This window comes from Nomascus leucogenys, chromosome 3 (genome assembly GCF_006542625.1).
Source record: "Nomascus leucogenys isolate Asia chromosome 3, Asia_NLE_v1, whole genome shotgun sequence".
Classification (NCBI taxonomy): domain Eukaryota; kingdom Metazoa; phylum Chordata; class Mammalia; order Primates; family Hylobatidae; genus Nomascus; species Nomascus leucogenys.
The window spans coordinates 87049868-87072226 of NC_044383.1; the positions used below are offsets into that span (position 1 = coordinate 87049868).

General features: G+C 33.6%; 1 protein-coding gene across 1 annotated transcript in view; it reads right to left on the reverse strand.

Annotated features, from left to right (window-relative positions):
- The window catches only part of ASCC3 (activating signal cointegrator 1 complex subunit 3), a 393050-nt gene that overhangs the window by 84512 nt on the left and 286179 nt on the right, over window positions 1-22359 (reverse strand). The window contains exons 34-36 of the mRNA XM_030809499.1: window positions 19681-19806; window positions 8009-8120; window positions 7704-7838 (exon numbers count right to left, since the gene is read on the reverse strand). Of these exons, the coding sequence (XP_030665359.1) occupies window positions 7704-7838; window positions 8009-8120; window positions 19681-19806 (373 nt within the window). The remainder of the gene's footprint in view (window positions 1-7703; window positions 7839-8008; window positions 8121-19680; window positions 19807-22359) is intronic.

Below are 22359 nucleotides of genomic sequence, written 5' to 3' on the forward strand. Positions count from 1 at the left end.
TCAAAATTGTCAATATTATAGCAGAATATTCTGAAAAATCTGTTCAAAAAAATTTTCCCTAACTTTGAAGCTTTTCATTTCTATTCCGGTTTTAAAATAGACTACCTTCTAAAAGTCCACTGAACATATCAGATCATGATCCTGGTTTGCCACGATGACAGGCACTTTCTACTCTGGACTTCGGATTTCAGTGCCAACATCATTAAGAGATTCTTCAAATTACTTTCAAAATGTCCTTTTCTCTCAGGATTTTTACTTATATCTAATTAGACTACTTACTCCATGCCATGTAATCCCTGTTGCCAAAACTGCTAACTGCTTCAATAACTAGGAGGAGGTCATCAATGGAGCAAGACAGATGTAATGTCACTGGTTAACAGTAGAGGTGTGAAGCAGCTGCCTTAATTATGAAGCTTACTAATTCATGGTGTTAGAAAAAACTTGGCAAGGGTTCTTATAAAATACCTAACGTTTTCCAAAATAGCATCAGATTGTTTGAAACTTAAAATAATGTCTTCAATAAAAAAAATGCTGAAATAATTATTTCATTAGTAATTAAGATCTGTATTTAATACTTATAATTCTAGTTACAAGGTCATAAATAACTTTAAAAGTAACTCTGGTTCTTTATTTTTTAAAAGTATATATCTTACATGTCAATGTTTTAAAATTTTTTTACAGCTGGAATGAAATAATAGGATTAAGATAGAATATGTCTAAGAGGAAATAAGGTATAAGAAAAAATGTTCTAAGGAGCTACCTTCTATAGAACCTGTAACAACTTAATGAGATTAAAATTCAATTTCATTATTTATATATTAACACTTAACTTGAAGGGTTATTTGATGCTTATAAATAATGTATATAAACTGCCTAGCATGTAATGGGTTCTCAATAAAAAGTAATTATTATTTTTTAATGGCTGTATGGAAAAGACGGGATTAAAATAAATGGGTTTCTATTGTAGAAGGAGATTAGCGAAGAGAAATAGTTTCGATAGAATGTTTGCTTTACACCCAGACTAGAATATTTTACTATCATTTAAAGACGACGATATCTAAAAACATAAGCCAGGAACAGCTCAGCTTCTAGGAACTAAGAATAAATAAAAATAGAAGTCTCAAAAGAGATGTTACAGGAGAAAAAAAAATGAGTGGAAGTGTATTTTCCTTCTCACTGTTGACTGGAGTAGTTTCATATAATGGAATAATAATCAACAGGAATTAGTATCTGCAAGTATTAACAGACTGCCACATTAAAAAAAAAAAAAAAAGCCCACAATACTCCGAAGAATAAAAATATTCCTAAAGTATCTAGAGCTCCCCAGAAAAAAATACATGCAAATGCCAGGCAAGTCCAATCCTGATCCCTACGTTGTAAAAAAAATCACCTATCACACCAAATATAACAAGCACAATTCCATTTTCTATTTTAGTTCTTTAGTAACTTTTAATAAATTTATCCCATCTCTTTTTGAATCTATAAATTTTTGGCCTATATTATATCTGTCAATTGAAGTAATAAATCAGATGGAGCCTCCTACTAACTGTGAAAAAGTTACTGTTTTCAAGATCCAAAGACGGCCTCTATTCATGATTTCAATTTTGGTCCCATTGATTCAAAGCCTTTGCCTCTCTAGACCAAAGTGCTCTAATCACATGTCTTCTAACATTCGAGTAGCTCACTTTGGACACATTCAGACTTTCTCTCTGATGTCCTTTTGATCTGAGGCCACCGGAAATGTATATAGCAAGTCTTCTCCATATGGACGATTAACATAAAGGACAGAATACTATTTCCTGTTTTGTTTTTAGATATTCTTTTTGATAATGGGCAACATCTGCTGTCATCCTTAGAGCGTCACACTGAGCTGCTGACTTCAGTCAGTAGCAACACCAAAGTGCAAGTGTCTTTCACGGTTTGCTACCATTGCCCATAATTTATCTGTGTGTGAACACACACACACCCACCCACCCACACACATACACATACACACACACACACTCTCACACATACACATAGGAAGTTTGTCACTAATGTTCATTCTTCTGTATCTTGCCCTTAGAAAGTGCCTTACACATTGTAGACACACAATAAATATATTTTTGATGAATCAATATATAGTCTATGGGTAGAACAGTGAACAACAAAATTGAGTATGAAAAAATGGAGAGTAATACTTAAAGTGTGCTATCCAAGATAGGCACACTGCAATATATTCTTAAAATATTTCTTTAGACAATTTCCTTTAGCTTAGCTCTATACTATTTGGAAGAATTCAGTTTCATCTGCAAACTCAGAAACTGTCTGTTGTCTCCATTCTTTGGTCAAAGGGTGATATTGTCAATATAATAGCATTCTGAAAACTACCAGGCTGACCCCAACCATTCTACATATAAAGAAAAGAACATAAAAGGCGAGAATTCAGAGGATAAGGTATAAACAGACATAACATATAGAATTTTTACCAATCCTGACAATCTTCTGCTCATCAATTAAGTAATTAATTAATTAAACTTTAATTTTAGGTTCAGGTACATGACCAAGTTTGTTACACAGGTAAATTGTGTGTTGTGGTGGTTTGGGGTACAGATTATTTTGTCACCCAGGTAATAAGCATAGTACTCAATAGGTAGTTTTTTGATCCTCTCCCTCCTCCCAGCCTCCACATTCAAGTAGGCCCTTGTGTCTGTTGTTCCCTTCTTCGTGTCCATGTGTTCTCAATGTTTAGCTCCCATTTATAAGTGAGAATATGTGGCATTTGGTTTTCTATCCCTGTGTTTCACGTAGGATTATGGCCTCCAACTCCAACCATGTTTCTGCAAAGAATATGATTTCATTCTTTTTTTATGGCTGCATAGTTTTCCATGGTGTGTATGTACCACATTTTCTTTATCCAGTCTACTGTTGATGGGCATTTAGGTTGATTCCATAACTTTGAAATTGTGAATAGCACTGCAATAAACATATGTGTGCATGTGTCTTTCTGGCAGAACAATTTTTATTCCTTTGGGTATATACCCAATAATGGATTGCTGGGTCAAATGGTAGTTCTGTTTTAAGTTCTTTGAGAAATCAACACACTGCTTTCCACAATGGCTGAACTAATTTACATTTCTACCAGCAACGTATTTTGAGAAATCGCCACACTGCTTTCCACAATGGCTGATTTACATTTCTACTAGCAGTGTATAAATGATGCCTTTTCTCTGCATCCTCACCAGCATCTGTTATTTTTTGACTTTTAAAATAATAGTCATTCTGACTGGTGTGAGATGGTATCTCATTGTGGTTTTGGTTTGCATTTTTCTAATGATTAGTGACATTGAACATTTTTTCATATGCTTATTGGCCACATGTATATCTTCTTTTGAAAAGTATCTGCTCATGTCCTTTGCCCACTTTTTAATGGGGTTGTTTTTTTTTTTTTGCTTGTTAATTTGTTTAAGTTCCTTATAGTTTCTGAATATTAGACCTTTGTCAGAGGAATAGTTTGCAAATAATTTTCTCCCATTCTGTAGGCTGTCTGTTTATTCTACTGATAGTTTGCTTTATTATGCAGAAGCTCTTCAGTTTAATGTGGTCTCATTTGTCAACTTTTGTTTTTGTTGCAACTGCTTTTGGCATCTTTTTCATGAAATCTTTGCCAGGGCCTATGTCCAGAATGGTATTTCCTAGGTTATCTTCCAGAGTTTTTGAGGTTTTAGGTTTCACATTCAAGTCTTCAATCCATCTTGAGTTGACTTTTGTATACGGGTAAGGAAGGGGTCCTATTTCAATCTTCTGCATTTGGCTAGGCAATTATCCCAGCATCATTTATTGAATAGGGAGTCTTTTTCCCATTTTTTTTTTGTTAACAATTAGATGGTTGTAGGTGTGTGGCTTCACTTCTGGGCTCTCTATTCTGTTCCATTCATCTATGTCTGTTTTTGTGCTAGCACCATGCTGTTTTGGTTACTGTAGCCTTGTAGTATAGTTTGAAGTTAGGTAACATGATATCTCCAGCTTGGTTCCTTTTGCTTAGGATTGCCTTGGCTATTCAAGCTCTTTTTTGGGTCCATATAAAGTTTGAATAGTCTTTCCTAATTCTGTGAAGAATGTCATTGGTAGTTTGTTAGAGATAGCACTGAATGTATAAATTGCTTTGGGCAGTATGGCCATTTTAACAATATTGATTCTTCCTATCCATGAATATGAAATGTCTTTCCATTTGTTTGTGTCAATTCTGATTTTTTTGAGCAGTGTTTTGTAATTCTCGTTATAGAGATTTTTCATCTCTTTGGTCAGTTGTATTTCTAGGCATTTTATTCTTTTTGTTGCTATTGTGAATGGGATTGCATTCTTGACTTGGCTCTCAGCTTGAATGTTGTTGGTGTATAGAAATTCTACCGATGTGTGTACATTGATTTTGTATTCTGGAAATTCTAATTCTTATTTCAGAAAAGTTAATAGTAATATTCAAAATGACTACATAAAGGGTAAGAATTCTAACTCATTTTTTCAAAAAGAGAAAACCATATAGCTCAGTTCAAGATTATAAATACTTATATTCTCTAAAGGAAGAAAAGGTCCAAAAGAAGATACCATCAGTTAGGACTAGATACAATCAAGAGATCATCACTTGAAACTGTGTTTTGATGATAATTGAAGAGAAATAATGGGTTTATATATTTAGAAATGTTTGGTAAGAGTGAATAGATGTTTTAATATTCTTTTTTTCCAATTTATGATTACCTTCTAGCTTGTTTTTTTTGTGCCCACAATCATCACACTGCAACATATTCAGAGGACCCAAAATAAAAATCTTAATGAACCTAATTTCTATACGTTATTAATACCCCAAAATCCCGAAAACCAAAAGACAAATGTAATGGGTAGCTTAAGAAATAAAACTTTATTCACTAATAAAATTTAAGAAAATATTATGGTAAGTTCAAAGTAATACTCAAAAGAATACAAGTTTTTCAGTTGTAATGTTATCAGAAATACTAAAAATTTAAAAACTAAAGTTTAAAAATGACTTTAGAAACATCAATGAATGTATCTTAGTAAAAGGAAGCATTAACAACGAATGTTATATGAGTGAATTGTACAAAAACATAATATGACTTTCTTAAGTATTATAATAACGAAAGCAATGATAATGGAAACAGATGTTTGAAACACTAACGTTATCCCCACAGCTTTCCTCATCTTCTTATGCTATTATCATCCTGCTCCCTACAGCTTCGGTCTGACTACTACTTTCTCCTTATTTTAAAACCACAATGAGATTAATATGCATTTTTGGAGGCAAGAGTAGGGAGTATACTGAGTTCTGTGAGTCATTTGGTAGTCTTTTCATGGTTAAAAAAAAAAAGTCATTTAAAGAAACTTAAGAAGAAGAAGGATTTCTGGAAATTACACCATAATTATACAATCTTGCTGTATTATTTAGCATTTTGCTGGTAGCTACACATAGTGTTCGTTAGTGAACAAAGAATAATTCCTAGGCAAGAAATTAAGAAAACAGTGTGATACCTACATATCTTCTTGTGAATGTGAGTCCTATGGCTCTTCATTCAGAATGAACCCTCATTGAGATAATACAGACTGAGACAATATCTAGCGCAAGCTGAGTGTTCCTTGGACTAAACACCATGGGAGAAGAAGATATTCTTGCTGTGGAAATTTTTATGGGGTAGATCAAATCATATCTATGTAAATATTCCATTACATAGCTTTCCTTACACATATTTTCAGATGGTTCCATTTATTTAGTTATTAGCAGGAGAACTGACTTTATTTTAACAAAAATATACCAGCATAACTGGTTTTATATAGTGTAATGCCAGAAAGAAACAGGCTGCTGACAGGATGGGAACAGACCTTTTGTGATCAATACCTTTTCAAAGAGAAGACTAAAACAAACGTTTAATTCCCCTGGGATTGTAAGGGTTTTTTTTTTTTTTTGGCTTTTTTAGTGGAGTAAACAGGGGTACAGAATGTAGTAGGCATATGATTTTCACAAACTTCCTTTACAGCGTGTATCTAGTTTTAAGTTACTTTGTACCTCCCACCTCAGTGCCTTCCACCTAATTGTGTGCATGTGTGTATATGTGTATGACTTGAGAGGCAGTATAGTAGGATGGTTTCAGGGCCCATACTCTGGTGCTAGACTGCAAACCACTCACTTTGGACAAGATGGTTAATCTTTAAAATGGGAATAATGATGGGATGTTATTAATATCAAATAAGTGGTTGTTGTGAGGATTAGTTTATTAAAGTTCTTAATGTCTAGCTCATAAAAACTGCTCAAAGGTGTTAGCTGTTATCATACATATTTCCAAGGCAGAAAAATATGCTTAAACATGAGATTAGATAAATATGAAAGAAGTTATATTCTTAAATCTAACAGATACTAATTTAAGAGGCATGCCCAAATTTATTAACCATTATTTAGCTGCCTGTGCTAACAGTCTCTTCCCCAGAGAAATCCTACTTTTATGAATCTTTGGCTAGGAGCTGATATAAATCTCATTCTTAAGGATCTAAAAAATTCTTTATATTTTGTACTCTTCCATCAGAAATAAATTTTTAATTTCTTAAAATAATATTTTTCGGTAGCTGCTTTATATACTTTAGTCCTCTATTCTTTTCTACAGAGCAAACAATAGAAAACTGATTATTACAGGATCTACCTATCCTTCCATCTGTTCATTAATAAATATTTCCATCAATTCATTAATAAATATTTTCAAACTCACTAAAATGTACATGGCACTATGCTGGGCACAAAATTTACAAATTAGTTTATTGGAGGGGAAAAAACTGAGAAATTGAAAAACTGTGAATGGGATATTGAAGCTTATTGAGAATGATAAAGCAATAGGAGAGGAAGGAAAAAAGTTACTAAGTGAACTACCATAGAGTCAATGAATTTATAAGAGAAGGACTTTCAAGACAGAATGGTCCAATTGTTCTTAACTTTTTTAAAAAGCACCAACACATCTGAAGGATTAAGGTAACAGTCAGAATATATGAATATCCTAACTAATGTGTTAACAAAGTTTTGTGGTAAATTATTACACTTAAAATCAACAAAGGGAAAAAAGCCAGAAGAGTACATTATGTAGAAGGAAAGGTGGACAAGATGCTTCTAATATTAATTTCTTAGCTATTTGGCAAAAAAAGGAAAAATGAACACAGTATAGTTTTTTACCATGTGACATATCTGTGGTCATTTTTTTGGTAAGGATGTTTGTGGGGATGGGGGATAAACAGCTGTCCTGACATTAATTCTAAGAACTTAATTGTATGGATGCTTATGAAAGAAACTTCAGTAGCATCACAGGTAAGTATTCAACAGGAACTATCCAAAAAAGTAATATGAAAAGCTTTCAATCATAATTCAAAGAGGCTATTATATTTAAGGATAGGGTGATGACTTACCTTGCTCAGGACAGTCCAGTTTACATCTACTATCCTGGCTTAAATATTAATAGGGCCTCATTCCACGCTCAGAAGGATCCAAGTTTGGATGATAAATTATGTGGTCACCTTATCTATGGGCATCTTAGTCTAGATATGTTGCTTTGTAGTGACCTTGTTTGACAGAGGAAAGGGCTTTATAAATAGTTTCTGTTAAATTTCAAGACAAACTAGGTGGCAAAACTTTAAGCCCTAAATTAAAAGAGAAGATATGAAATGTATGAAGAACTCACACTTAGAATTGAAAGCAATTCTTCAGTACTGCATTCAGGCTTCAAGCGGTCCTTGAACATTTTAACTGTTTGATGCTTCAAATAGTAATAGGAGGCAATTCGGCCATAAGTTAGAGGTTCAATGCTGCGATTATCCTATTTCAAAAGAATAACAAATGAAGAGTACGATGAAAGTACATATCTCTATAAAATTAATAATTCAGACAGGTGCTTTTTTTGTTAAAAATTTTGATAGTATTAGAAGCAAAAGACCTGCCAAAAGCTGGGCAATCTTTTCAATTAGAATGCATATGACTAAGTCGTACCTCTCCAATTTCAATACAGTAGGAAAGTTCCAATTCAATCAAGGACTTCTCAATCAGATGGGACAGAAACTTGTTCACAGAATCATGGCTCACATCACCCAAATTGTAGTAGCTAGAAAACAAGCAAGGTTATTATTATTTGTTTCAAGACATTTTCTACTAAAACTGTCACCTCAGTTTCACAGAATATATACAAATATAATCCCCTTTTATTATAAAACCTATCCTCAGTAACGTCACAAAACTCACAGAAATATTAATCTTGGGTGGTAGACGAGTTCTTTTAGGCAATTTAGTCAATTATTGTTACCCTAGTGCTTAGGGAATAAATGTCATCCTAATGACTAGAAGGGACATCATCAGGGTAAAAATAAAGCATTGTAACCAAGTCTCAATACAGGAAAAATACATAAGTCCAGCTCTGTATATTTTCCAAGCAAAAAGCCTAAAGACATACATTTCACGTGAATGTGCATCCCTGCAACACCGAGAAGTTCTTGGCAAAACCCTCTGGCCACTAGGGATCTGTGCCTGGAAACAGACCTGAAGAGCAAGGGACTACACCCATAATCTTGGCAGTTCCCTAATTCCTACTAGGTGAACCCTATATCCTAGTCAGCATGGGTAATTTATATGCCCTACCTCCCTTTTCCCCATCCACATCAAAGGATGGCAGTGGAAAGTGGTCTTAGAGAACAGGTTCTCATCCCTAAGACGCCATCATGATGGTTTTACATCTGTACAGGACTAGGAAGGGAATATTCATAGTCTGGGAAAAGGGTGCTAACAATTTCAAATGGGAGAGGACTAAAAAAAGCCACAACTTGAGAGCAATAGAGAACACTATCTAGATGACAATTTTTGTGATATTTTTCATTCTTCAAAGGAAGAGACTTGGGGTCAGTAAATTATAAAAAAATTATTTAAAAATACACAAAGCAGGACTAATAATGTCAGGACATATTTTCATTAGAAAGAAAAGTTAGTGCAAATGGCTAGGTACACCGAAATATGAGAGGCCCCATTACATAAAAATTATTATAGTAAGAGACTATTGGAATTTATTTGGGAAAATTACTTCCATTAAAAAGGAATAGTTACTTTAATTTTGATCTATCGAAAAGTTATTGCTTTTTCTAGAAAAGCTCTTGGCATGGACCAAAATAAAGCAATATTAATTAAGAGATAAATAAGTACTGAACCTAGTGCTGTCATTAATTTAAAAAAAATGTTCAAATTTATGTCTAAGCATATATGGAAGTGAAAAACCAAAATTATTAACCATTAGAAAATATTTCTCTTCTTTTGGAAAATGACTAAGGAGGAGTAGTTAGAATAATGTCTTCTGCTTTAGAGGTGAAAATAAAAATTCTGGACATTCAAGCCATATAAAAGATACAAATCTCCAAAGTTATTCCAAATTTTTAAAATATTTTTTCTCTTTCATTGTTTTCCAAGAAACGAAATTCATCAGTCAAACTTTCTTTTTTTTTTTTTTGGAGACAGAGTCTCGCTCTGTCACCCAGGCTGGAGTGCAGTGGCGCGATCTCGGCTCACTACAAGCTCCGCCTCCCGGGTTCACGACATTCTCCCGCCTCAGCCTCCCGAGTAGCTGGGACTACAGGTGCCCGCCACCATGCCTGGCTAATTTTTTGTATTTTTAGTAGAGACGGGGTTTCACCATGGTCTCGATCTCCTGACCTCGTGATCCGCCCGCCTCGGCCTCCCAAAGTGCTGGGATTACAAGCGTGAGCCACCATGCCCGGCCTCATCAGTCAAACTTTCTACAATATAAGTGCTTACTTTGTATTTCACATTCTTTTGGCTTGCTAAGCCTATAAATTTTCCAATACTATTTTTAGCTGTCAGGACTAATACATGGCTGATAAAGTTATTTCTAAATTCAAAACACTAGTCAAAATGTGCCCAGGATACTAAGTAGTGCAATTTGTAGAGTAAGAATCAAACTATTCTTTTTTTAAACCAAATTGTCTGCCTTGATCTTGGAACAAACAATTCTTTATGCAACTGACATTACAGAAAGAAGATATTTTGAAACTATTACTGTGAAATACAAAAAAATTAAAATTCCATTTTTATCTATAAGTTTACTAGGTCATTTGAAAACTAATGGATCCTGTTACGGATTACCATAAGCCGTTGTCCTATATATAACTGGGATGTCAACTTTACCATTTTTATGCTTTAATGAATAAATTTAGTACACTTGCAAATAATATTTAAAACTATCAATGAAAAAAACTTTCCTTGAAAAAATTACAGGTTCTTTTAAATATTTATCTTATTTTATTTACTGTATTTGCTTTATTTTGTTTACCGTATTTACAAGGTATATTTCAATGGATTAACATCCCTTCTAAAGTCTGTTTATTTAAGCCTATAGGGACTTTTTAAAGACAAATTTGTGGTTTTCATCCAGATAAAATATAGTCAGGGTAAATATTTCTTAAACATTTAAAGTAAGTTGCCAAAGAAAAAATCAACCTAAATGATGTTTCTGAGATTACAATAAATTATATGATGATGCCACTACAATATTATTTATAATCTAACTTGCTAAAAGTTCACATTTCTTCATGCAGAAAACATAAATGTTTCATTGTTATTTATTCTTAACACAGTTCTTTTTTTCTAAATGTGGTCACCAACATTCTCACTGACTTGCATAACAGAAGAAATACAAAATTCAATTCAAGTAAATTGAACTTCACTGATCTTTACCAAATACTATTCTTTGTCAATATTTGGACTGAGATTCTAAAGTCATTTAAAATATTTTCAAATCCTTATAAAAGTAAGATATTGTTACATCTTAATTAGATATACAATTTGTGAGACACTATAAAATAATTTAAATGTAAATGAAGTTTTTTAGGTTACATAAAATTTTCGGAGTTAATATATTTTGAATTTTTCTGTGAATAAGGAATAGAGTACAGATTTATATGCTCTCTATTAGTAGCATAATATAGCCTTAACTTCTATGAGGTGAACTTTTATTGGTTACTGTGCAACTTCTAGCCTGAACAATTATAAGCATTTAGCTTAAAACATTACATATCATTAATTTTAATAATCACTTTACTAACTTGAAAAAGCATGCAACAGCTAAGCAAAAAGGTCTGTTTTCATGTTGCACTCTCCGCAGTACAACATTTTTAATTTACTGGTTATTTAAACACAAACATTTCACAACTGTTTAATTATGGGTAAAGGATAAAATGTAGTTTCATGTTCACTGCATTGAATCATCAAGTCATTATCTTCTCTTTGCCATAAACAGACAGCCTACCTTTTTGTCAGCATGCTATTTCATTTATTTCACAGAGAAACCCAGTTTCACAATAATTGACTTGTCAGAAGCTCTAATTTATGAGACTGAGCTCTGTAAGACTTCCCTATATTGGACTCAACCTGCACACAAGCAGGGTTGAATATTTACAATGCTGTTAACAGGTGCTGAGTTGTTTAATGATTCTAATAGCCAGAAGCGTACTGAGAAAGCCAGCGGGATCACAATTACAGGCTGTTTGAACACAACAATTACTAGTCCCCTGAGAGGTGTGAAAGTCAAAGGCAGTTTGATACTGACAGCATCTAGCACATGGGCTACACAAGCTAACTTCTATTAGCAGTCCATTGGGAAAAAGTCATAACAAACCTCTCCTTATCATAAAAATTTACAAAGTTCATAAAATTTAAAGAATCAAAAACTAAAAAACTTTTCAAAAATTATCTTTAAAAGATCTTATCAAAGGACAAACAAGAATACTACATATGAAATCTCAAGTTACTTTTTCGAATCTTAATACTGATGAAATTTCACCAGTTGAGAATGAAAGAGGTTTTATATTAATGTAAAACAAAATAAAGTTACACCAAACGGTTTGGATTTAATGTGAATAGTGGCAGCCATTTCCTGTTTGGTTTATGTAAACCTGGCCAGATATCTTGCTGGGAAATTTTTCATCAGTATTGAAATGCTGCTGCTATAACTGTCAGTAGTGGGAAGTCATTTGTTACAGCACCATGTTATTTTATGTTCAGATTATGCAGCAATAATAATGACACAAATAGCGAAAGTGGTTGCAGGAACAGCTGAAACTACCACAACATTTTTGCCTCAGATATATTTAAAAGCTTTCTCAGGGGAAAACAGAGTAAAACTGAACATACAAATTGAATCCAGAACTCAATTTGGAATATATTATATTTTATGAAAGCACCAGTACATGTGTTTATATTCATTTGAACAAGTTAACGTGTGTGTGCGTACGTTATATATATATATATGTGTTTACATATATAAACATAATTATCTTTATATGCATATATATTTGCACATATACATAATATATACACACACACAAGATTGTAAATAGACATATAGTGACCAACTCAGGAACAGTGGTTGAAATCTTTGTCAACACAAGTTTTACTTTTGGTGTGCTGTGGTGAGGACTTTATAGTAGTATGATTAACTGAAGGGAGCTGGAATATGAGGTTGTATTTCTTTACCTATATATGACTGTATTATAAAAATGGTCTTTCTTTTCTATTGTTAAGTAAACCTCAGTCTCTTTGTTACACACATGCAGATGAACAAGCATGCATACATATTCTTCCTTCCCAAGAAAAGTCAAATCTCAATTCATGGTACTAGATGATAAGGATTATTAAGGAAAAATTAAAACTATACATAAGTGTTTCATTAGAGACAATTACTTTAGCATTTTAAAAAATTTTATCAGATCTAAAAATAAGTGGGAAAAATTTACCAGTTTCCTGTGGCTTGGTTTGCTTCCAGCTTTTGGGAAAAGTGATTTTAACACAGACAATAATAAAAAGATACAAGTGAGGGCCAATCACAAGAACGTGGAGAAAAGGGAACCTTTGCACATGGTTGCTGAGAATGTACATTAGCACAGCCTCTTTGGAAAACAGTATGGAAGTTCCTAAAAATCTAAAAATAGATCTAGCATATGATCCAGCAATCCCAGTTCTGGGTATACACCCAAACGAATTGAAATCAGTATGTTCAAGAGACGTCTGCACTCCTATGTTCACTGCAGCATTATTCACAATAGCCAAGATATGGAAACAATATAAGTGCTCATCAATGGATATTCAAATGGATTTGAAAAACATGGTGTATATATACACAATGGAATACTTAAAAAAGAAGGAAATTCTACATTAGCAACAACATGGATGAATCTAGAGGGGGAGGAATCTAGAGGGCATTATGCCATTGAAATAAGGTAGGTAGTACAGAAAGACAAATACTGTATGATCTCATTTATATGTGGAATCTAAAAAAGTCAAACTCATAGAAGTAGAGGGTAGAATGTCAGTTATCAGAGGCCATACGGGTTGGGAAAGCCATGCAAGCAAAGGGGGAGTTGGTCAAACGGCATAAAGTTTCGGTTAGACAGAAGGAATAAGTTCTGGTGATGCATTGCACAGCATGGTAACTATCGTTAATAATAATGTATTGTGTATTTCAAAATTACTAAAAAGAGTAGATGTTCTTGCTACAAAGAAATGATAAGCTTGTGAAGTGATCGATGTTAATTAGCCTGATTTGTTCATTTCACAATGTATACATGTTTTGAAACAGTACATTGTACACCGTAATTATCAGTTAAAATTTTTTTTAAAAAAATTTATCTTCACACAAAATCTCACAAATATTTATAGCAGCATTATTTAAAAAAAGAGTCAATCAAAAAAGAAGGTGGCAGAGCTTGACTACAGTTAAGTAAAATATATAAATTGTCAAAATTTACTTAGGCACATTTTTCCATTTTTATCTAGATGTGAAGAAGGTTTATATATTAAAACTGACAGTTTGTTTATTGGGGGGCATCAGAAAAAAGGGTCATTTGAATGAGTATGGCAGAGTTTCCATAAATAACCCATTGTTCAGCATAGCACTGAAAAGAGAAGTGGACAGGGAATGTGGACCCGACAATGAGCACAGTGATGGAGAATGGGATGGAATCCCAGTGTTGCCTCTGTCACTTGGGAACTGTGCTATTGGGAGCAAGTTGCTTATTCTCCCTGTGCTTCCTTTATTTATAAAATGGGGATCATAACAGTACTAAATGAGTTAAGCTCCAGAAACAGCATTTCAAATACAGTAGACACCCAATAAATATTATCAATGCAGAGTTTTATTTACAACTTTATTAATTCCAATTTTTATTTTTATAAATTTCTTTCTTATATTTACATTTTGCTATTGTTCTTTATCTAGTTTTTTAAGATAAATGCTTATTTTATTTTTAAGCATTCACATTTTCTATTAGGTCTGTAAAGATATAAATATTCCTTAGAATTGTGCTTTGGTTTAAATTCATTGTTTTATTACATTACATTTGTATTTTTGTATAGCTGTGGTCTATACCTTTTGTTTGATTTCATCTTTTACTAGAATAAAAGTTTTATAATCCCAAGCAGTTAAATTTTTTTGCCATCCCTTTTACTGTTTATTTCTGGTTTTATGATATTACACAATGAGAATGCAGCCTTATGATCTCTATGTTGAGATGTTCTTTGGGGTCTACTTCATGGTAAATTTTTCAAAACAAATCTTCCACTAGTGTTTGTAAGTAATGATATTTTGTTAGGGACATATGTACAAAGATACAATAGATACAAATTCAAGGATATTATTATTTAAATCCTCTTTTTTATGAAATACTTATCTTTTTGATGTGTTAAAGTCTCCTAACATCACTAATTTAGTTGGGCTATAATTTTAATTGAATTTCAGTTTTTGCTTTATATATCTGATGTTATTTTTAGTTCTCTAAAAATCTGTAAACTACCATAACTTTCTAGTGATTGTGTTTGTTACCAATATGATACATTCTTCTTTGTCCTTTGTATTTTTTTGCCTCGAATTTGGTTTTGTATGATTTTAATTCTGCAGCTGCTGTTTTCTCTTTATCATTCTCCTTTACATCTTCTTTCAATCCTTAATTTTCAGCTTTTCTATATCAATCACGTTTGAATGAATCTGAGAATTTCTCTTTTACAACAGGGAAGTTTAAATCATTTACAATATTTATTATTACAGTTGACCTGACTTTCAGCATAAATAGGTCCTGTCTGTCCCCTGCTCAAAACTCTGCAATGGTTCCTGTTTCATCCAGAACGAAAGTCAAAATCCTCACCATAGTTTCTAAGACCATCCATGCCCTATATCACCACTGGCCCTCCACATCCCCAACCTCATCTCCTGCTATTTTCCTGCTTTCACTTATTCTACTTCAGCCACATCTTTTCTTTGTTGTTCCTTGAATACACCAGGCATGCCAGCCTTAGAATCTCTCTTGTTCCCTTGGCCTGAAATGTTATTTCCTAGAAAGTGGTCAACTTTCTTACCTATATCAACTTTTGGCTAAAATATCAGCACCCTTAATGAGGCCCATCCTGACTTTCTTTTGAACACAGTATTGTAATCTCCCATCTCCCCCAGGCCACCTTCTGGCTCTCCCAATCTTCCTTATCCTGTTTTCCTTCTAAACATCTATTACCTTTTAATAATATTAAAATCTACTGTCTCTGCTAAAAGAACATGAGTGCCAGGATAGCAAAAGTTTTTGTTTAGTTTACTAATATATCTTCAAAGTGGCTAGAGTGGTGCCTGGAACATAGTAGGTACTCAATAAATGTTTACAGAATTAAGAAATAAAAAAATTAATTTTTAAATGCTTATACTTTATAATTTTAAGTAAATTTTAATGATTTTTGAGGATAGAAGTCATTATTTATGTTGCTACTACCTTCCAACAGAACCTAAGAGTTGCTAATCATAGCTTTTTCTGAAAAACAAATTATTGCTGTATCTATTCTAGATTTATGAACTTACATGGCAACAGCTTGGGCATAGGGTTCTACTTCAGAATAATAATGACAGCCCAGCCAGGTATCTCAATATACGTATTGGTGGCTACTGAAGGAACTAGCACATAAAATATGAATGGTCAAGAGTGGATAAACTGGGCCAGGTGTGGTGGCTTATGCCTGCAGTCCCAGCACTTTGGGAGGCCGAGATGGGCGGATCATGAGGTCAGGAGATGGAGACCATCTTGGCTAACACAGTGAAACTCCGTCTCTACTGAAAATACAAAAAAAAAAAAAAATTTGCCAGGCGTGGTGGCAGGCGCCTGTAGTCCCAGCTACTCGGGAGGCTGAGGCAGGAGAATGGTGTGAACCTGGGAGGCGCAACTTGCAGTGAGCCGAGATAGCGCCACTGCACTCCAGCCTCGGTGACAGAGCGAGACTCCGTCTCAAAAAAAAAAAAAAAAAAAAAGTGGATAAACTGTTACTTCTGAAAATCAGTTGAAGCTACATTTATCAACATTGACTGGACTTTTAAGACTGTTTTAAGACTTAGCTATAAGAGCTAAGGAGGGTACTGCAGGCAAGAAGAAGAGTGACAGCAAAAGCGCAAAAGTGAGAGGAACCTCTTACGTAGATGGTGTGGGTTAATATCTACACTAGCCCCTTTGGTGGTAGGCGGGAGATACTCAATCCTCTTTCTGGGGTAGCAAGATGGGAGGCAAAGCAGCTGCCACAACTACTAAGAGTTCTTAGTCAATGCATGAAGACAATTTACCCTTTTGACTTGCAGTCCCCAAATTTCCTACAGCTAAAGAGGTGTGAACTAAAGAATACTGCTTTTACACTGTTGGTGGGACTGTAAACTAGTTCAACCATTGTGGAAGTCAGTGTGGCGATTCCTCAGGGATCTCGAACTAGAAATACCATTTGACCCAGCCATCCCATTACTGGGTATATACCCAAAGGACTATAAATCATGCTGCTATAAAGACACATGCACACGTATGTTTATTGCGGCACTATTCACAATAGCAAAGAGTTGGAACCAACCCAAATGTCCAACAACGATAGACTGGATTAAGAAAATGTGGCACATATACACCATGGAATACTATGCAGCCATAAAAAATGATGAGTTCGTGTCCTTTGTAGGGACATGGATGAAACTGGAAAACATCATTCTCAGTAAACTATCGCAAGGACAAAAAACCAAACACCGCATGTTCTCTCTCATAGGTGGGAATTGAACAATGAGAACTCATGGACACAGGAAGGGGAACATCACACTCCGGGGACTGTTGTGGGGTGGGGGGAGGGGGGAGGGACAGCATTAGGAGATACACCTAATGCTAAATAACGAGTTAATGGGTGCAGGAAATCAACATGGCACATGGATACATATGTAACAAACCTGCACATTGTGCACATGTACCCTAAAACCCTAAAGTATAATAAAAAAAAAAAAAAAAAGAAAAAAAAAAAAAAAAAAAAAAAAAAAAAAGAATACTGATTTATTTACATGGACTACACTGACTACCACCACGTGTGAGCAGGAGACATCCTAAATTGCTAATACCCAGGAATACTCTGGATCAGAGGCTCACTATAATTTCTATAATTTATAAACCTCTTAAGATGTCATCTTTTGTCTACTGTGATAAGTCTCCCCAAACTTCCTGTTCTGTCTTTCATTACTACTGTTTATTACAGTTTCATGTGCATTTTCTCACCATAATATTATAAAATACAAGGCAGTTTGTAATCAGAGCAACATGGAGTCATACCTAGCCAGCTCCCTGTGTGTGGGACCCCTGTTCTGACCCGTGTCTCCAACTGTACTCCTGGCTCATCTCACTCTCATGGTTGAAAAAAATGTAAACACTGGATAGTTTCCTACTCATTATCTTAATTTAAAGATTTACTGCATTCTGTGTCTGCTAACTAAACCTTATCTAGTTCCCACCCCCTATATAATACATTTAATTTCTGATCAATACTATCTGACAGTTTACAAAGAAGGCAAAATTGAAAGACAGACTAAAAGCAGATTAAGCAGTTAGAGAACTATGGAAGCAAAGGAGAGGGAAGATCAAAAAGTAAATTTGGGGTTTTAAGTCAAGGTAAACAGATGCAGTGATAATATTAAGAAAAGTAAGAAAGAGTAGAGAAAGATTTTGAGAGTTATATGATTAATTTAGTTTTGGACATGTTAAAGTGAAATGATGGTGGGAAGTCCATGTGGCAACATTCAGAAGGCTGGAGAAATAAAATTGTAACTTGATGGACAATAGATTATAGCCACATATTTTAGGGTCTTTCACATACAAGGTGATATTTTAAATATAGATAGGACCAGCAGAGAAGAACCTTTTAATATTATGTCCTGAGAAGAACACAATATCATTTCTGTAATATTCTTGCTGAATAACATAATTTGAATTTAGTGATGAGGAAACCAGCAAAAGCCAAATTGAAGGACATTCTACAAAACAATTGACCAGTTCTCCTCAAAAATGTCAAGGTTATGACAGACAAAGGAAGACTGAGGAAATATCACAGACTAGAGTCAACTAGACAGGGCAACTAAATACAACTCAGGGTACTAAACTGGATCTTGGACAGAAAAGGGACATTAGTGGAACAACTGGTGAAATCTGAATAAAGCTTGTAGTACTGTATAAATGTTAATTTCCTGATTTTGATAACTATACATGGTCATGTAAGATGTTAACATGGGGAAGCTGGGTGAAGGGTATACAGTGCTTTGTACTATTTTTTCTTTTTGCAATTTAAAATAGAAAGTTCAACAATTAAAAAAATTTAAAAAGGAGATACACGTACAAAGGGCAATGTATCTGTGGATTCAGTAAGGAACTACAATTTGCTAAAGTACTAAATTGGCCTCAGAGAATTATGTCTCTGTGTGCTAATTAGACAAACTGACTAAAATGACTAGGTTCTTAGTCTCTAAACTAGACTCTTTAGGATGGTACAGATCAGTAAAGCAACTGACAGTCCAGAACAACAGCTCAAAGTCAACATTATATTCTTTATAATTCATACAGAATTAGAATGGCTTTAATTCATTTATTTAATTCTCAATATGACCCAGTGAGGGAGGGAGGCTATTCGTTACTTTCCAGATGAAGAACATCTAGCTCAGAGAGGTAAAGTGACTCAGACTCACACCATTAGTAAAGGATAGTGAGGATATAAGAATCAGTGTGCTGATTCCAAGCCCAAAGCACTGTCACACTAAATGCCTTGATTCTTATGTAATAGAAATGATAAATATATCTACAGTTACATGCCAACTCCCATCTACACACACATGCATGCACACACACACACACACACACACACACACACACACACACACACACAGTTGTAGATTATGAGTCAGAAAACCTGACTTTGTAAGATCTGGCTTTATCAAAAGAGTGAGGCTTGTGAAGTTGTAGGTGGAAAAAAATTCCAACTGCATCTAAGTCAGTCACTATCATGTAGTTTAGCACATTTCTTAACGACTTCAGGTATCTCATGTCTCAATTACAGAGCAAACTCCTCAGGATGGCTTAAGGTAATTAAAATAGGATAAGTAACAAATGCATATGATTATTGATATTTTAATATACTGTGATACCAGAGATATCATCTGATTCTTTACACAAATTCATATACCTAGAATCTCCAAAGTTCTGCCTTTTTTCTATGTACCTTAATTTGGAGTTTATTACTTTCAAATATGTCTTATTTCGGGGCAAAACAGAAAGGTGTATAACTGCTCTTGTACTTACCTGGGATTCATGATAAGGCGTCGGAAAAAGTAAGTCCAGGTGATATAATCCAATGCATCTTGCTTAGATGTAATTGTACCACCAGCAATCTCTGCATTTAAGTGGTCAGAGAGCACTCCTAATAAACTATATCGTGAACAAGACACGGGAAACATACAAGAGCATTAAACTAAAAACACTTAAATTTATCTCACATAGTCAAGATTCAGATTTTATGTTCTAAGATAAAAACAAATTTGTTTTATATAACTTAAATATTTAGTATATAATTTTGTATGCTTTGTAAATAATTCATTCCAAATTATTTAGTGGGAATTTGGTTTCAACGTACTTTAACCATGAGTCTATAAATCACTTAGTATCATGAACTCAGGTGAACCCGTATTATTCACCAGTACATATATGTGTTCTCATTTTCTTTTAAAGAAGTATGTTATAATTTTCATTTAAATGTGAATAAAAAGTGCGTTAGTTAGAATGTCACAAAAGTACTATTATAATAATATTTTTCCAGATTAAGTTAACAGTAGTAATAATTTGTTGAAAGCAATCACTAGTGCCTGTCACATGGTATGTACTCAATAAATGGCACTTATCACTACCAATCATTTTTGGAAAATAAATTGCTAGGTGTAAAATAAATACAAGCTGACAAAAAGAAAACTGCTGACTTTCAGGAGATGAGGACAGCCAAGAGAGGTAGAGTAAGAGCAGGCAACAGAAGAGATATCTTGCAGAGGAAGGAAGAGCACAGGTACAGGACATGGAGTAAGTATGGAATAAGTACTGAGGCAGATTAAAGGAGAGTTGACATGAAAGAGATGCTATTTAGAACAGAAGAGTGAGCAAATATATTCTCTTCATTAATTTGTAAATATTAAAGTCCCTAGTCATACAAGACATTATGTATCAGGTGTTGTGGAGTATACATAGATAATCAGAGGTGTTGAAAGACTGGTATAACAAAATGTTCAGTTTAGCTTCTTATGTTAAATATAAAAAAGGAAGCAATGTTTAACAAAAGAAAAAGCTAAGTAAAACTACAATTCATGGAAAAATATGCAGGTATTAAAAATAGTTTTTGCAAAGGACATGAGAAAATAGTTATAAGTTGAATTGAAAAAAAAGTTGCTATGTTACTCTCAGGTCACCAGCTGCAGACTACAAATTGGTCCAGTCAATTTTGAGATCAAATTCGTAATATCTATCTGAACAATCACTGTGAACCAGCAATTTCACTTTTTCATTATGATCTGCTAGAGAAACATTTACATGTGAGAATAGGAAAGAAGATCTTTCACTGCAACGTTATACTTAAGAGGAGAAAACTGGAAATTCTCTAGGTGCACATTAATAGAGAAATGAATAAATAAACTATGAAATACTATATAATACATAAAATAATAACGGTCATATCAAAGTACAAAACAAAAAAAATTTAGTTAACTTTTATTGAAGTATACACAGATAAAATTACATAAATTATATAGGTACAACACAATTAATTATTACAATGTGAACACAGTTGTGTAATCAACATCAACATCAAGCACTGAAAGTGTCCCAGAAGCCCTCCTGTTGTGCTTTTCTAGTCACTTTCTTCTCAAAAGAATATTTGGACTTCCATTTCTTTTTGTTACCTTACTGCAGTGGTTTGGGCCTGTAGCTCAATGCTTACTGGAAGATGTGAGAGCAAAATCCCTGTATCATTCCCTATCTCAAAGGGAAAGCTTTCAATATCTTCTTATAAATTATGATGCTTGATACAGATTTTTTGTAGATATTATCAGATTAAGAATATTCCCTCAAACTCCTGTTTGCTAACAGTTTTATTATAAATAGGTATGGAACTTCATCAATTTTTTTTACATCTATGAAATGATTATATAATTTTTCTCATTTTTGTTTATGTGGTGAATTATATTCATTCATCTTTCAAATAATCATCTTTGCATTTATAGAATAAACTGCATGTGGTAGTAATATATTATCTTTTTATACAGTGATTTGATTAACTATTGTTTGTTTAGGATTTCTACATCTATATTAATGAGAGACGTCTGTTACATTCCCTTCTCGTAAATTTTTTATCAGGTTTTGGTATCCAAGTTGTTCTGGCCTCATAAAACAAGCTGGTAAGTATTCTTCCCTCTTCCACTACTAGGAGGAGATTGCGTACGATTGATGCTATTTCACCCTTAAATGTTATGAAGAATTCACCATCGGAGCTTTTGGGTCAGAAGATTTCATTCTAAAAGATTTTAAATTTCAGATTCAATTGCTTTGACAGATGAGAGACTATTTAGATTTTCTATCTTTTTGTGTCAGTTTTAGTAATTTTTAAAAGAAATTTTACTATTTGATACAAAATTTAAATATTATTTACATTAGGTTGTTAATATCCTATTATTATTCCAGTCTGTGGTATTTTTCCATTCCTGATATTTAGACTAAAAAGTTTATCAATTTTATTCATCCTTTTAAAAGAACCAACTTTTGGTGTTGTTGATTTTTCTCTAGTTATGTTTATTTTCAGTTTACTCTTACTCTTTTTCTTTCTTTGAGTTCAATTCGCTATTTTTTTTTCTAAATTCCTTGAGATCAGTACTTAGACTACTAATTTTTTTTTCTTTTTCTTTTGTTTTTCTGCAGATAGTTTCACCCTGTTGCTCAAATTAG